General features: G+C 46.4%; 1 protein-coding gene across 3 annotated transcripts in view; it reads left to right on the top strand.

Moving 5' to 3' along the window:
* Positions 1-13,680, top strand: part of LOC137045814 (solute carrier family 22 member 4-like) — a 55,834-nt gene extending 42,154 nt beyond the window's left edge. The window contains exons 8-10 of one of the 3 annotated variants that reach the window (XM_067422715.1): positions 2,133-2,315; positions 4,447-4,582; positions 13,220-13,680. In XM_067422715.1, the coding sequence (XP_067278816.1) occupies positions 2,133-2,315; positions 4,447-4,582; positions 13,220-13,301 (401 nt within the window). In that variant the 3' untranslated portion in view covers positions 13,302-13,680. Of the gene's footprint in view, positions 1-2,132; positions 2,380-2,894; positions 4,407-4,446; positions 4,583-13,219 lie in introns of those variants that run through there. The other 2 variants (XR_010898846.1, XR_010898847.1) reach the window with 2 other exon arrangements.
* Positions 13,681-16,360: the final 2,680 nt, after the last annotated feature.

Genomic DNA, 16,360 nt, shown 5'->3' with positions numbered 1-16,360 from the left:
ATGTGGCCACATTCTTTCCGGTCATAAAAGATCTTATCAGATGGTTTCCAGGGTAGCTGAAGAATCCTTCTCTGTTGTGTTGGGGGAAGGTCTGTCCATCAGCACACTTTCAAAACATATTTGTTAAATGTAACTGGCGATTGTGTGTTTGATTCGCCTGAGTCGCTACAATAACAAGCAAAGAGTCTCAACTGAGGAGAAAAAAACGCTGCCTGCCAAAACGCTCTCAACACTCACAGCGAGGCGTTTTCAGCAGAGCTAAAAACGCTTTGGTGGACACACGGCCTAAAGGAGTTGCCTGCTAAAATACCCCAATGAATGGAAGGCAGCTAACCTTTAATCTTCAGCATATCACAAAATGGGGAAATTGTGAGTGCTCAAAACTGTGACAAGGACCTTACTTAGAACCCATAATGGGGAAGGTACAACTTGTTCTACCAGTCTCCAGGGGTGCTTCCTGTTAAGCTTACACCATCTGGGGAACCCAACATTAGGGGGAGGAGGCTACCATCTTGTTGGTATTTAGGAGCTTCCTACTTAAAGGAACCCGCCATGGGGGAGGTATTTTACTCCATTAAATATCTGTGTAGAAACTTCCCAATTACCACTTAGATAAGGAAGCGACACAAAGAAGGAGACAGCTACAACCTTTTTATAATGCATTGGCTCGTGAAGGGGCCACCTTTGGGGTGGCAGCTACAGCTTTACAAACAAGGGATCTACCTACTTAAGGTACCCACCAACAGGGGGCAGCATAAAACTTTACTCCCATGGCTCTAACCTTTTTTGTGAACTGCAGCCCCCAATGGAGAAGGACCCTCAAGTCTCAATGACCTCTCAGTGACCTCTCTTAAATCCTTCTTCATCCTCCTCTGGTCACACCTTCTCCGCCTCCTCGACCTCGGGCTAAAATGGAAGACTCACAGGTGCTGCATGTTTATGACCAGCCAGGAATTGCTTGCCTAAACGCCCATGAGCGATCTGCAGCCTCTCATGCTTCCAGGGGAGATATAAATCACTCTGTAGCATGGGCCATAACTTTAAGCAACTTCTATTAACTCATAAGTATGTGAGTTTTGGCCATGGCTTTATGGGTCATTTAACTCTTTCCCCTCCAGCGTTAAAAAAAAAAGTGCTGGCAACTTGCTAAATTGTTTTTGACCGTTTTCACAAAACATTTTATAGCCCATAAAATATTTTGTTTTACGAATATCTGACACAATTTTGAACAAAAAGCTGAGAAAATCACGTTTTTGAGAAAAACTTTATCCAGATCAAATTTAGAGCGATGACCAAACACAGATGAAGGAGGTCAAATACATCCACACCTCTAATGCTTCACAGTCCTGTAGCACGTCCTGGGTCCACATTTCATTCAGTAACATTAGATCGTTTTTATTTATTTTATATATTTATTTTATTTAGTGTTTAATGTTAATGTTCACATTATTTTACATATGCATTTGCTTACACATGATCGCTTGTTTTACTGCATCTTCCTCACGTGTGTTTTGATCAGGAGATTTAGTACTCACTCCGAGCATGCGTAATAGATAGCAAAAAAAAAAAAAAGCCAAAATCAATGCCATAACATTAACTAGCATTTTCGGGAAAAAGAAAATCCGCTCCAGGTCAAAATGATTAGTACACAGCCTAAGGGTTAAACCCAATAATTGTCACCGTTTGCTGGATTTTCTTACAAACTTTGGCATGACAGCATGGTAATGAGGATTTGTCTGTCTAATGTTTAATTCTTTACAAAGTTTTGACACAGATTTTCTTCCTCTGTATTTTTGTCTTGTTTTCTAGTGCATATATATAAACATTCATTTTTGTATTAGAATTTTTTCTTCTGTTTTTCACTTTTTACTTTCCATGAATGTAGCCATTGCATTAAACTATAAACAATCAGTCATTTACGGAAGCAAACATTGTGAACACATTCATGAACACTGAATTCACATTCAGAAAACAGAGGAAATATTCCTCTGAATATTAATTTTAATTAATAATAAATGTTTAGATATTGTAATGTGTAGATATTTTTACTGGAAAACGAGACTTTGAGAAAACGAGATTTTTGCAGTATTTGGTCAACTTTGAATGCTATGTTTTTCTCCTTTATCCTGTAGATATGAGTTATGTTACCATTTCTCTGGTGATGCTGGGGAAGTTTGGCCTGTCTGCAGCGTTTTCGATCGTATACCCTGCGACTGCAGAGCTTTACCCCACCGTTGTGAGGGGCACGTCTTTAGGAACCTGCTCCACGGCGTCCAGAGTGGGCAGCCTTTCTGCACCATACTTCATCTACTTAGGTCTATAATGTCTTCTAATTCATCTCCTAAATCCTACATCTTCTGTGAATGATCTAGTTACTACGTAAGCAAGTATTTTTGTCTCATATTCTTGTATTCTAGTCTCAAGAAAATATACAGTGTATGTCAGTGGGGTCATAAAGATAATATTAATTCAAAAGAAAAAAAGATTATTACTCCATTGGCAGATATTTTTTATTCTTTTAAAGGGATAGTTCTCTTTAAAATGAAAATTCTGTCATCCTTTACTCAACCTCAAGTTGTTTCAAACCTGTATGAATATCTTTCTTCAGCTGAACACAAGGGACAATTTTTTTTTGAAGAATATCAGTAATCAAACAGTTAACTGGAGCCACTGACTTCCATAGAATTTTTTTTCCTACTATGGAAGTCAGTGGCTCCAGTTAACTGTTTGATTACTGATATTCTTCAAAAAAAAATTGTCCCTTGTGTTCAGCTGAAGAAAGAAATTCATGCAGGTTTGAAACAACTTGAGCTTGAGTAAAATGAAAAAAAAAAAAAAAAAAAAACATTTTAAAGTGAACTATCCCTTTAAGCAAAACCTACCTTAATTGACAGGTGCTGGGCATATAACTATTATTGAAGACACCTGGTGCCACACTCTAATCAGCTAATTAACTCCAAACACCTGCGAAGCCTTTAAATGATCTCAGTCTAGTTCTGTCGGCTACACTATCATGGGGAAGACTGCTGACCTGACAGTTGTCCAAAAGACGACCATTGACAACTTGCACAAGGAGGGCAAGACACAAAAGGTCATTGCAAAAGAGGCTGGCTGTTCACAGAGCTCTGTGTCCAAGTACATTAATAGAGAGGCGACAGGAAGGAAAAGATGTGGTATAAAAAAGTGTACAAAAAAGTGTACAATAGGGATAACCGCAGCTTGGAGAGGATTGTGAAACAAAAGCCATTCAAAAATGTGGAGGAGATTCACAAACAGTGGACTGCAGAACCACTACACAGAGATGTATGCAAGACATGGGGTCGCATTACTTGTGTCAAGCCACTTTTAAACAACAGACAGCGTCAGAAGTGTCTCGCCTGGGCTAAAGGCTAAAAGGACTGGACTGCTGCTGAGTGGTACAAAGTTATGTTCTCTGATGAAAGTAAATTTTGCATTTCCTTTGGAAATCATGGTCCCAGAGTCTAGAGGAAGTTTCCACAGTCAGTGATGGTTTGGGGTGCCATGTCATCTGCTGGTGTTGGTCCACTGAGGTCAAAGGTCAACATGTCCATATAAGAACACTTCATGCTTTCTGCTGCTGACCAAATTTATGAAGATGCAGAGCTCATTTTCCAACAGGACTGGCACCTGCACACAGTGCCAAAGCAGCCAGTACCTGGTTTAAGGACCATGGCGTCCCTGTTCTTAATTGGCCAGCCAACTCGCCTGACCTAAACCCCATAGATAATCTCTGGGGTATTGTTAAGAGGAAGATGCAATATGCCAGACCCAACAATGCAGAAGAGCTGAAGGCCACAATCAGAGCAACCTGGGCTCTCATAACACCTGAGCCGAGCCACAGACTGACCGACTCCATGCCATGCCGCATCACTGCAGTAATTCAGGCTAAAGGAGACACAACTAAGTATTCAGTGCTGTACATGCTCATACTTTTCAGTTGGCCAAGATTTCTAAAAATATTTTTTTTTGTATTGGTCTAAAGTAATATTCTAATTTTGGGATTTTGCTTAGTTGTCAGTTATAGTCATCTAAATTAAAGGAAATAAACATATGAAATATCAGTCTGTGTGTAATGAATGAATATAATATATAAAAGTTTCACTTTTTAAATGGAATTAATGAAATCAACAAACTTTTTGATGATATTCTAATTATATGACCAGCACCTGTAGAAACATGTAATGTATCTTGTATCTTGATTTAAGAATGTTTATATATTTGATCTGGAAAATGAGACAAAACTAAATATATGCAATATAAAACACATTTTTGCAATATTTTTTTGCAGTGTAGTTGAGGGTAGTTTCATCTACATCAGAGTATCCATTTTTTAAACAGCTTTAAGGCATTAAATTTGTACATGGGAATTTGCTCAGAAATGCCTATAAAAAGCATTTGTTCGTGTCTCTTGTTGTTCTGCTGCAGGAGGCTATAACAGATCGTTGCCGTACATCTTAATCGGCAGTCTGAATGTTCTCTCCGGGTTGCTCTATCTTCTGCTTCCGGAGAGTTTCGGATCACCTTTACCAGAGACTATCAGTCACATGCAGAGAGGAGTTTGGTAAGTCAGATAAGAGCAGCGCCCCCTGCTGTTTGCTGTGGCATTGACAGTGCTTTACATGCTGCCCCAATTTACTAAAAACACATACAGACTTTACCCACAAAACTGAAATGAAAATGTTATTTAGTGAGAACCACAGCATGGTCCCATTTGGACATACTTTATATGTGGGTGTGTCCAACATATTTGCATGCAGGGCTGTTATTTTATAATATTTCATAACCATGTTCATGTAGTGGAAATATTTAACGAGTTTCCACTGGAGGCAAGATTAAGTGAACCCAAGTGCAGTTGATTTACAAGGTGATAAACAGAATCCAATGATGACTTTGACTTGGACAGATGTGACTTGAAACAGACTTGACCTAAACCATGACAAGACACTCACCAACAGCGGGTTACATAAAACAATACTCGACCAGGACGGCGCATAGTGGTGCAGACAGTTCATGGGATCATGGCAGTGCATACAGTTCATGAGGCCACAGAGACGCAGCCTTCGTGGCCTTATCAAGGTACCCACTGCGCCCCCTAAAGAAAAAAGTTCTTGGGCAGAGATTTGGGGTCATGGTATGGAGACAACTCTGGACGCTGGTCAGTGGCTGGAGCAAACTCTGGATTCTGGTTAGGGGCTGGAGCCATCTCAGGATTCTGGTCAGTGGCTAGAGCCATCTATGGATGCTGGTCAGTGGCTGGAGCCATCTCTAGATGCTGGTCAGTGACTGGAGCCATCTCTGGATGCTGGTCAGTGGCTGGAGCCATCTCTGGACTCTGGTCAGTGGCTGGAGCCATCTCTGGATGCTGGTCACGGTCTGGAGCCATCTCTGGACTCTGGTCAGTGGCTGGAGCCATAAACATCTCTGGACTTTGGTCAGTGGCTGGAGCCATCTCTGGACTCTGGTCAGTGGCTGGAGCCATAAACATCTCTGGACTTTGGTCAGTGGCTGGAGCCATCTCTGGACTCTGGTCAGTGGCTGGAGCCATCTCTAGACATTAGTCAGTGGCTGGAGCCATCTCTGGACTCTGGTCAGTGGCTGGATCCATCTCTAGACATTAGTCAGTGGCTGGAGCCATCTCTCGACTCTGGTCAGTGGCTGGAGCCATCTCTAGACATTAGTCAGTGACTGGAGCCATCTCTGGACTCTGGTTAGTGGCTGGATCCATCTCTAGACATTAGTCAGTGGCTGGAGCCATCTTTGGACTCTGGTCACTATCTGGAGCCATCTCTGGATGCTGGTCAGGGTCTGGAAACATCTCTGAAGTCTGGTCAGTGTCTGGAGCCATCTCTGGACTCTGGTCAGTGTCTGGAGCCATTTCTGGACTCTGGTCAGTGGCTGGAGCCATAAATATCTCTGGACTCTGGTCAGTGTCTGGAGCCCTCTCTGGACTCCGGTCAGTGTCTGGAGCCATCTCTGGACTCCAATCAGTGTCTGGAGCCATCTCCGGATGCTGGTCAGTGGCTGGAGCAAACTCTGGATTCTGGTCAGGGGCTGGAGCCAACTCAGGATTCTGGTCAGGGGCTGGAGCCATCTATGGATGCTGGTCAGTGGCTGGAGCCATCTCTGGATGCTGGTCAGTGGCTGGAGCCATCTCTGGACTCTGGTAAGTAGCTGGAGCCATCTCTGGATGCTGGTCACGGTCTTGAGCCCTCTCTGGACTCTGGTCAGTGGCTGGAGCCATAAACATCTCTGGACTTTGGTCAGTGTCTGGGGCCATCTTTGTACTCCGGTCAGTGTCTGGAGCCATCTCTGGATTCTTGTCAGTGGCTGGAGCCATCTCTGGATTCTGTTTAGTGTCTGGGGCCATCTCTGGACTCTAGTCAGTGTCTGGAGCCATCTCTGGACTCTGGTCAGTGGCTGGAGCCATACACATCTCTGGACTCTGGTCAGTGTCTGGAGCCATCTCTGGACTCCGGTCAGTGGTTGGAGCCATAAATATCTCTGGACTCTAGTCAGTGTCTGGAGCCATCTCTGGACTCTGCTCAGGGTCTGGACCCATCTCTGGATGCTGGTCAGGGTCTGGAGCCATCTCTGGATGGTGGTCAGGGTCTGGAAACATCTCTGAAATCTGGTCAGTGCATGGAGCCATCTCTTACTCTGGTCAGTGTTCTGGAGCCAGGTCTGGACTCTGGTCAGTGGTTGGAGCCTTCCCTGGATGCTGGTCAGTGTTTGGAGCCATCGCTGGACTCTGGTCAGTGGCTGGAGCCATCTCTGGACATTAGTCAGTGGCTGGATCCATCTCTGGACTCTGGTCAGTGTCTGGAGCCATCTCTGGACTCTGGTCAGTATCTGGAGCCATCTCTTGACCTTAGTCAGTGTCTGGAGCCATCTCTGGACTCCGGTCAGTGTCTGGAGCCATCTCTGGACTCTGGTCAGTATATGGAGTCATCTCTGGACTGGTCAGTGGCAAGAGCCATCTCTGGACTCTGGACAGTGTCTGGAGCCATCTCTGGACTCTGGACAGTGTCTGGAGCCATCTCTGGACTCTGATCAGTGGCAGGAGCCATCTCTGGACTCTGGTCAGCGTCTGGAGCCATCACTGGACTCTGGTCAGTGGCTGGAGCCATCTCTGGACTCTGGTCAGTGTCTGGAGCCATCTCTGGACTCTGGTCAGTGTCTGGAGCCATCTCTGGACTCTGGTCAGGGTCTGGAGCCATCTCTGGACTCTGGTCACTATCTGGAGCCATCTCTGGACATTAGTCAGTGGCTGGAGCCATCTCTGGACTCTGCTCAGGGTCTGGAGCCATCTCTGCACTCTGCTCAGGGTCTGGAGCCATCTCTGGACTCTGGTCAGTATCTGGGGCGATCTCTGGACTATGGTCAGTGGCAGGAGCCATCTCTGGACTCTGGACAGTGTCTGGAGCCATCTCTGGACTCTGGTCAGTGGCAGGAGCCATCTATGGACTTTGGTCAGTGTCTGGAGCCATCTCTGGACTCTGGTCAGTATCTGGAGCCATCTCTGGACATTAGTCAGTGGCTGGAGCCATCACTGGACTCTGGTCAGTGTCTGGAGCCATCTCTGGACTCTGGTCAGGGTCTGGAGCCATCACTAGACTCTGGTCAGTGGCTGGAGCCATCTCTGGACTCTGGTCAGTGTCTGGAGCCATCACTGGACTCTGGTCAGTGGCTGGAGCCATCTCTGGACTCTGGTCAGTGTCTGAAGCCATCTCTGGACTCTGGTCAGTTTCTGGGGCCATCTCTGGACTCTGGTCAGGGTCTGGAGCCATCGCTGGACTCTGGTCAGTATCTGGAGCCATCTCTGGACATTAGTCAGTGGCTGGAACCATCTCTGGACTCTGCTCAGGGTCTGGAGCCATCTCTGCACTCTGCTCAGGGTCTGGAGCCATCTCTGGACTCTGGTCAGTATCTGGAGCCATCGCTGGACTCTTGTCAGTGGCTAGAGCCATCTCTGGACTCTGGTCAGTGTCTGGAGCCATCTCTGGACTCTGGTCAGTATATGGAGCCATCTCTGGACTCTGGTCAGGGTCTGGAGCTCTCTCTGGACTCTGGTCAGTGTCTGGAGCCATCTCTGGACTCTGGTCAGGGTCTGGAGCCATCTCTGGACTCTGGTCAGTGTCTGGAGCCATCTCTGGACTCTGGTCAGGGTCTGGAGCCATCTCTGGACTCTGGTCAGGGTCTGGAGCCATCTCTGGACTCTGGTCAGTATCTGGAGCCATCTCTGGACATTAGTCAGTGGCTGGAGCCATCTCTGGACTCTGGTCAGTGGCTGGATCCATCTCTAGACATTAGTCAGTGGCTGGAGCCATCTCTCGACTCTGGTCAGTGGCTGGAGCCATCTCTAGACAATAGTCAGTGGCTGGAGCCATCTCTGGACTCTGGTTAGTGGCTGGATCCATCTCTAGACATTAGTCAGTGGCTGGAGCCATCTTTGGACTCTGGTCACTATCTGGAGCCATCTCTGGATGCTGGTCAGGGTCTGGAAACATCTCTGAAGTCTGGTCAGTGTCTGGAGCCATCTCTGGACTCTGGTCAGTGTCTGGAGCCATCTCTGGACTCTGGTCAGTGTCTGGAGCCATCTCTGGACTCTGGTCAGTGTCTGGAGCCATCTCTGGACTCTGGTCAGTGGCTGGAGCCATAAATATCTCTGGACTCTGGTCAGTGTCTGGAGCCATCTCTGGACTCCGGTCAGTGTCTGGAGCCATCTCTGGACTCCAATCAGTGTCTGGAGCCATCTCCGGATGCTGGTCAGTGGCTGGAGCAAACTCTGGATTCTGGTCAGGGGCTGGAGCCAACTCAGGATTCTGGTCAGGGGCTGGAGCCATCTATGGATGCTGGTCAGTGGCTGGAGCCATCTCTGGATGCTGGTCAGTGGCTGGAGCCATCTCTGGACCCTGGTAAGTAGCTGGAGCCATCTCTGGATGCTGGTCACGGTCTTGAGCCATCTCTGGACTCTGGTCAGTGGCTGGAGCCATAAACATCTCTGGACTTTGGTCAGTGTCTGGGGCCATTTTTGTACTCCGGTCAGTGTCTGGAGCCATCTCTGGATTCTTGTCAGTGGCTGGAGCCATCTCTGGATTCTGTTTAGTGTCTGGGGCCATCTCTGGACTCTAGTCAGTGTCTGGAGCCATCTCTGGACTCCGGTCAGTGGTTGGAGCCATAAATATCTCTGGACTCTAGTCAGTGGCTGGAGCCATACACATCTCTGGACTCTGGTCAGTGTCTGGAGCCATCTCTGGACTCCGGTCAGTGGTTGGAGCCATAAATATCTCTGGACTCTAGTCAGTGTCTGGAGCCATCTCTGGACTCTGCTCAGGGTCTGGACCCATCTCGGGATGCTGGTCAGGGTCTGGAGCCATCTCTGGATGGCGGTCAGGGTCTGGAAACCTCTCTGAAATCTGGTCAGTGTATGGAGCCATCTCTTACTCTGGTCAGTGTTCTGGAGCCAGGTCTGGACTCTGGTCAGTGGTTGGAGCCTTCCCTGGATGCTGGTCAGTGTTTGGAGCCATCGCTGGACTCTGGTCAGTATCTGGAGCCATCTCTTGACCTTAGTCAGTGTCTGGAGCCATCTCTGGACTCCGGTCAGTGTCTGGAGCCATCTCTGGACTCTGGTCAGTATATGGAGTCATCTCTGGACTCTGGTCAGTGGCAAGAGCCATCTCTGGACTCTGGACAGTGTCTGGAGCCATCTCTGGACTCTGATCAGTGGCAGGAGCCATCACTGGACTCTGGTCAGTGGCTGGAGCCATCTCTGGACTCTGGTCAGTGTCTGGAGCCATCTCTGGACTCTGGTCAGTGTCTGGAGCCATCTCTGGACTCTGGTCAGGGTCTGGAGCCATCTCTGGACTCTGGTCAGGGTCTGGAGCCATCTCTGGACTCTGGTCAATATCTGGAGCCATCTCTGGACATTAGTCAGTGGCTGGAGCCATCTCTGGACTCTGCTCAGTGTCTGGAGCCATCTCTGCACTCTGCTCAGGGTCTGGAGCCATCTCTGGACTCTGGTCAGTATCTGGAGCCATCTCTGGACTCTGGTCAGGGTCTGGAGCCATCTCTGGACTCTGGTCAGGGTCTGGAGCCATCTCTGGACTCTGGTCAGTATCTGGAGCCATCTCTGGACATTAGTCAGTGTCTGGAGCCATCTCTGGACTCCGGTCAGTGGTTGGAGCCATAAATATCTCTGGACTCTAGTCAGTGGCTGGAGCCATACACATCTCTGGACTCTGGTCAGTGTCTGGAGCCATCTCTGGACTCCGGTCAGTGGTTGGAGCCATAAATATCAGGGTCTGGAGCCATATCTGCACTCTGCTCAGGGTCTGGAGCCATCTCTGGACTCTGGTCAGTGGCTGGAGCCATCTCTGGACTCTGGTCAGTATCTGGAGCCATCTCTGGACTCTGGTCAGTGTCTGGAGCCATCTCTGGACTCTGGTCAGGGTCTGGAGCCATCTCTGGACTCTGGACAGTGTCTGGAGCCATCTCTGGACTCTGGTCAGTGGCAGGAGCCATCTATGGACTCTGGTCAGTGTCTGGAGCCATCTCTGGACTCTGCTCAGGGTCTGGAGCCATATCTGCACTCTGCTCAGGGTCTGGAGCCATCTCTGGACTCTGGTCAGTATCTGGAGCCATCGCTGGACTCTGGTCAGTTCCTGGAGCCATCTCTGGACTCTGGTCAGTATATGGGGCCATCTCTGGACTATGGTCAGTATCTGGAGCCATCTCTGGACATTAGTCAGTGGCAGGAGCCATCTATGGACTCTGGTCAGTGTCTGGAGCCATCTCTGGACTCTGGTCAGTATCTGGAGCCATCTCTGGACATTAGTCAGTGGCTGGAGCCATCACTGGACTCTGGTCAGGGTCTGGAGCCATCACTAGACTCTGGTCAGTGGCTGGAGCCATCTCTGGACTCTGGTCAGTGTCTGGAGCCATCACTGGACTCTGGTCAGTGGCTGGAGCCATCTCTGGACTCTGGTCAGTGTCTGGAGCCATCTCTGGACTCTGGTCAGTGTCTGAAGCCATCTCTGGACTCTGGTCAGTTTCTGGAGCCATCTCTGGACTCTGGTCAGTGTCTGGAGCCATCGCTGGACTCTGGTCAGTATCTGGAGCAATCTCTGGACATTAGTCAGTGGCTGGAGCCATCTCTGGACTCTGCTTAGGGTCTGGAGCCATCTCTGCACTCTGCTCAGGGCCTGGAGCTGTCTCTGGACTCTGGTCAGTATCTGGAGCCATCGCTGGACTCTGGTCAGTGGCTGGAGCCATCTCTGGACTCTGGTCAGTGTCTGAAGCCATCTCTGGACTCTGGTCAGTGTCTGGAGCCATCTCTGGACTCTGGTCAGTGTCTGGAGCCATCTCTGGACTCTGGTCAGGGTCTGGAGCCATCTCTGGACTCTGGTCAGGGTCTGGAGCCATCGCTGGACTCTGGTCAGTATCTGGAGCCATCTCTGGACATTAATCAGTGGCTGGAGCCATCTATGGACTCTGGTCAGTGTCTGGAGCCATCTCTGGACTCTGGTCAGTATCTGGAGCCATCTCTGGACATTAGTCAGTGGCTGGAGCCATCACTGGACTCTGGTCAGGGTCTGGAGCCATCACTAGACTCTGGTCAGTGGCTGGAGCCATCTCTGGACTCTGGTCAGTGTCTGGAGCCATCACTGGACTCTGGTCAGTGGCTGGAGCCATCTCTGGACTCTGGTCAGTGTCTGGAGCCATCTCTGGACTCTGGTCAGTGTCTGAAGCCATCTCTGGACTCTGGTCAGTTTCTGGAGCCATCTCTGGACTCTGGTCAGTGTCTGGAGCCATCGCTGGACTCTGGTCAGTATCTGGAGCAATCTCTGGACATTAGTCAGTGGCTGGAGCCATCTCTGGACTCTGCTTAGGGTCTGGAGCCATCTCTGCACTCTGCTCAGGGCCTGGAGCTGTCTCTGGACTCTGGTCAGTATCTGGAGCCATCGCTGGACTCTGGTCAGTGGCTGGAGCCATCTCTGGACTCTGGTCAGTGTCTGAAGCCATCTCTGGACTCTGGTCAGTGTCTGGAGCCATCTCTGGACTCTGGTCAGTGTCTGGAGCCATCTCTGGACTCTGGTCAGGGTCTGGAGCCATCTCTGGACTCTGGTCAGGGTCTGGAGCCATCGCTGGACTCTGGTCAGTATCTGGAGCCATCTCTGGACATTAATCAGTGGCTGGAGCCATCTATGGACTCTGCTCTTGGTCTGGAGCCATCTCTGCACTCTGCTCAGGGTCTGGAGTCATCTCTGGACTCTGGTCAGTATCTGGAGCAATCTCTGGACTCCGAAAATCAGACGTGGCAGTATGGAGACACTCTGGTGTGGCAGGTACTGAGGAATTGTGGGGCTCGTCTTCAGCCGCAACATCCACAATAAATGAAGACCCACTTAGGATTTTCCCTCCAGGAAGCCCACAATGGCTCGTTTGACCCATGCTTAAAAATGTCTTTGAGGGCAACGTCATTAAAATCAATCAGGTGACAAAGTTCTACAAAGTCCTGGACATAATCGTCAAGAGCACGATTCCCCTGCTGTAGATGCAGGAGTGGAAAAACTGCTGGGTTTATATTTGAGCGGTTGAGTATTCTGTAACGAGTTTCCACTGGAGGGAAGTTGAAGTAAACCCAAGTGCAGTTTATTTACAAGGGGATAAAACAGAATCCAATGATGACTTTGACTTGAACAGACATGACCTGAAACAGGCTTGACCTAAACATGACAGACACTCACCAACAGCGGGTTACATCAAACAATAATCAACCAGGATGCATGGAAATCATGACACAGAACCAACACACTACATTACAAAATCACAGATGCACTCAAAATATATCAAATTCTACTTTGGAGCCTACTTTAATTTAAGTGCGTACGTGAGTTTTTGTTGTAGGTGGCTATTGTAGATGGCTATTGTACAATTTTAAAAATTGTGTACTGTGCTAATTAATTGAGACTTCTTACAGCTCTTACAGGTTGTTAGCCTTGTTTGTTTCGTTGCTTCTATTGCTCTCCCCTTTTTTGTAAGTCGCTTTGGATAAAAGCTTGTGCTAAATGATTAAATGTAAATGTAATAATATAATCATTTAGAGGTGAATTTTCAATCATTTGACATTCGGATTATATTGCACAGGGACTCCTTTTTGTTGTACACTATAAATAATTATACATGTTTTGTTTTTCAGGTGTAAAAAAAGACATTCTACTTGCAGTCAAACCAAAAGTAAATGTGAGGATGAGGATGAATATGAGACTGAACGGTTTTAATGGATTGTAAGGATTATTAATGATTTTGAGGGATTATAAAAGCTCTATAAACTAACTCCTTTACTCCAAGGCCATAGTGAATGGGTGGGGGTGGGGCCTTTTTGATTCCTACTGTAAAAAAGGCAGACATTTTAATAACTTTTTGAATAAAGCCTCTATTTGTAATAACCATTTCTGTAAAATGTGGTTCCTTTATGGAATGTCAAAACGTGTGTGTGTGTGTGTGTGTGTGTGTGTGTGTACTTTTCTATCTAACAGGGGACTTTGGTGTCATTACATACTCACCAACAGAGGGGACATTTTTCAGGTCCCCTGTTGGTTATGCTTTAAATCATGTGAAAATCAAGTCCAAAAACTAAAATAAAATAAAAAACGGTGATTTGGCTCTGGTGATTTTTTTTTTTTTTTTTTTTCACCAAGTGGGGATTTACAGGTGTGTGTTTAAAGACAGCGCCCTTGTAGGCTAAAGAAGGAACTGTAATGGCTTTTAAAGCTACACTGTGTAATTTTTTTAGTTTATTCTTATTCTAAAAACACTTAGTTCTTTCAAAAATATATGTGCTCATTAATGTATATTTACTTCTTTCAGGTAATAAAGTATTCTGGTAAGTTTATAATATGCCACTGAAAATACATACGGGTGAGGGGTTCGAATGCCGGCCGCCATGTTGCCCCTCCATCTTGAAAGTACAGTAGCCAAAGAGGGACATACCCGTGAATTCAAGCTTCACCTTTCGCGTTTTAACACTCGATGGCACCGTGTCGAATGTGAAGAGGGGGATTGCCGTGTTAATCTTGGACTAAATCGGCCACCGTAGCGTAGGAGTTAAAACGAAATCAGAATTGAGAGGAACAGAAACTAATATTCTGGATGGTCATATACCTTTACACTGCTAGAGGGGAGAATTAAACACACACATACACACACTCCTCTATTGTGGCCTGCTGTCCTCTGACTCTAGAGCTGCTGTTTAACAGACTGCTTACTAAAGCAACAAACATTTGATATATTATATCTCTTTATACCCTGACTAGTTTCAAACTTTGCATTACATTAAAATTAAATACTACAGGATCCAAGAAAAAAGGATTTAAAAATCTAAACAACCAGGATTTAATAAAATATACATCTGTGTGTTTCCTCAGTTTCTACAAATAAATATTGTAAATACCATCCATCATGGCCATGCACAGGCTGTAAAACGTTATATGATGGGATCTCATTCAATGCTTTTAGAATAGTTAATTTTAAAAAAAAAATGTTTCTATATATACAGTGGGTACTCAGACCCCCTTAAATTGTTCACTCTTTGTTATGTAGCCATTTGCTAAAATCATTGAATAATTTTTTCTCTCATTAATGTACACACAGCACCCCATATTGGCAGAAGAACACAGAATTGTTGACATTTTTAGGGTTAGGGTTAGATTAGGATTACGTTACACACACACTGACTCGAGTCCCCTGTTAGATAGTAAATCACGAAGCCTGTGTGTTTGCTGTGACGTTTCTTATCATTAGATTAGATTAGATTAGATTGTTTATTTTAGCCACACGACAATGCCGGTGGAATTTTTTTTTCGGTACAGTATGTTTAAGCTCTACATCATCATACATTACAGACAAAAATAAACAATACACTTCACAACATGTAACAATACAAGATACAGTGGGTACATGACCATGCGTAGTGTATGAGAGGAAAAACTAAACTAAAGAGAGGAGTTCAGAGTCCTGATGGCTATGGGGAAAAAGCTGTTTGTGAAGCGTTTGGTCTTGGTAGATAGTAACCTGTAGCGCCTCCCTGAAGGAAGGAGCTGAAAAAGGTGGTTCGCTGGATGTGAGGTGTCAGAGATGATTTCCTTTGCCCGCTTTACAGTTCGATATGTATAGAGTGAATCGACTGAAGGCAGTGGTTTCCCTATGATCTTGGATGCTTTGTTGACAGTCTGCTGTAGTTTTTTTCTTTGTTTGGCTATCTGTGCTACCATACCATACTGTTATTGATGATGTAATGATGGACTCGATCATAGCGGAATAGAACAGAACAAGGAGCTGATGTCTGATCCGGTATTTTTTAAGCTGTCTGAGGAAGTAAAGTCTTTGTTGAGCCTTTGCAATGATTTGATTAGTATTAGTTTTCCACTTCAGGTTATTGCTAATGTGTGTTCCTAGGAATTTGAAGGAGTCAGTGATGGTGATTGAATTGCCATTTATCTTTATTGGTGTTTTAGGAAATGGCCTACGTCTAAAGTCAACAATGAATTCCTGGGTTTTGGCTGTGTTGAGCTGGAGGTCATTGTTCGAACACCAATTTACAGCTTGGTCCACCACCATGCGGTACTGTGTTTCATCATTGTCTAAGATGAGGCCTACAATGGTTGTGTCGTCCGCATACTTTATTATTTTCACTGAAGTGTTCATGGATCTAAAGTACGATGTATAAAGGGAAAAGAGCCAAGGGGAGAGAACACAGCCCTGAGGAGCTCCTGTACTGAGGGTGAGAGGGTCTGAGGTTATGTTATTAACTTTCACCCTCTGTGATCTCTTCCACAGGAAGCTCCTTATCCAGTGGCATATGGCTGGGTCAATGTTCATGTCCAAGAGTGTAGTAAAGAGTTTAAATGGGTTAATCGTGTTAAAAGCGGAACTAAAGTCTATGAACAGGATGCGTGTATAGGTGTTTGGTGATTCCAGATGTTGCAAGGTATGGTGGAGTGCTATGCTGATTGCATCCTCAACGGACCGGTTGGCTTGGTAGGCGAATTGATATGAGTCCATCTTCAAGGAAGTGCAGGATTTCAGGTATGCCAGAATAATCCGTTCAAATGCTTTCATTACCACAGATGTCAGGGCAACTGGTCTGAAGTCATTGAGGCAGGTGATCTTTGAGGACTTTGGCACAGGAATAATGATGGAGCATTTAAAGCATTGTGGGACTGTACATTGGCTTAATGAACTGTTAAAAATTGTGGGAAAAACAGGCGCCAATTGTGCTGCACAATGGCTAAGCAAAGCAGGACTGATCCCATCCGGCCCTGCTGCTTTCCTGATCTTA

Source organism: Pseudorasbora parva, chromosome 18, assembly GCF_024679245.1.
Source record: "Pseudorasbora parva isolate DD20220531a chromosome 18, ASM2467924v1, whole genome shotgun sequence".
Taxonomy (NCBI): domain Eukaryota; kingdom Metazoa; phylum Chordata; class Actinopteri; order Cypriniformes; family Gobionidae; genus Pseudorasbora; species Pseudorasbora parva.
Note: the sequence above shows the minus strand (reverse complement) of the source record. Positions and strands in the feature narration are given on the sequence as shown.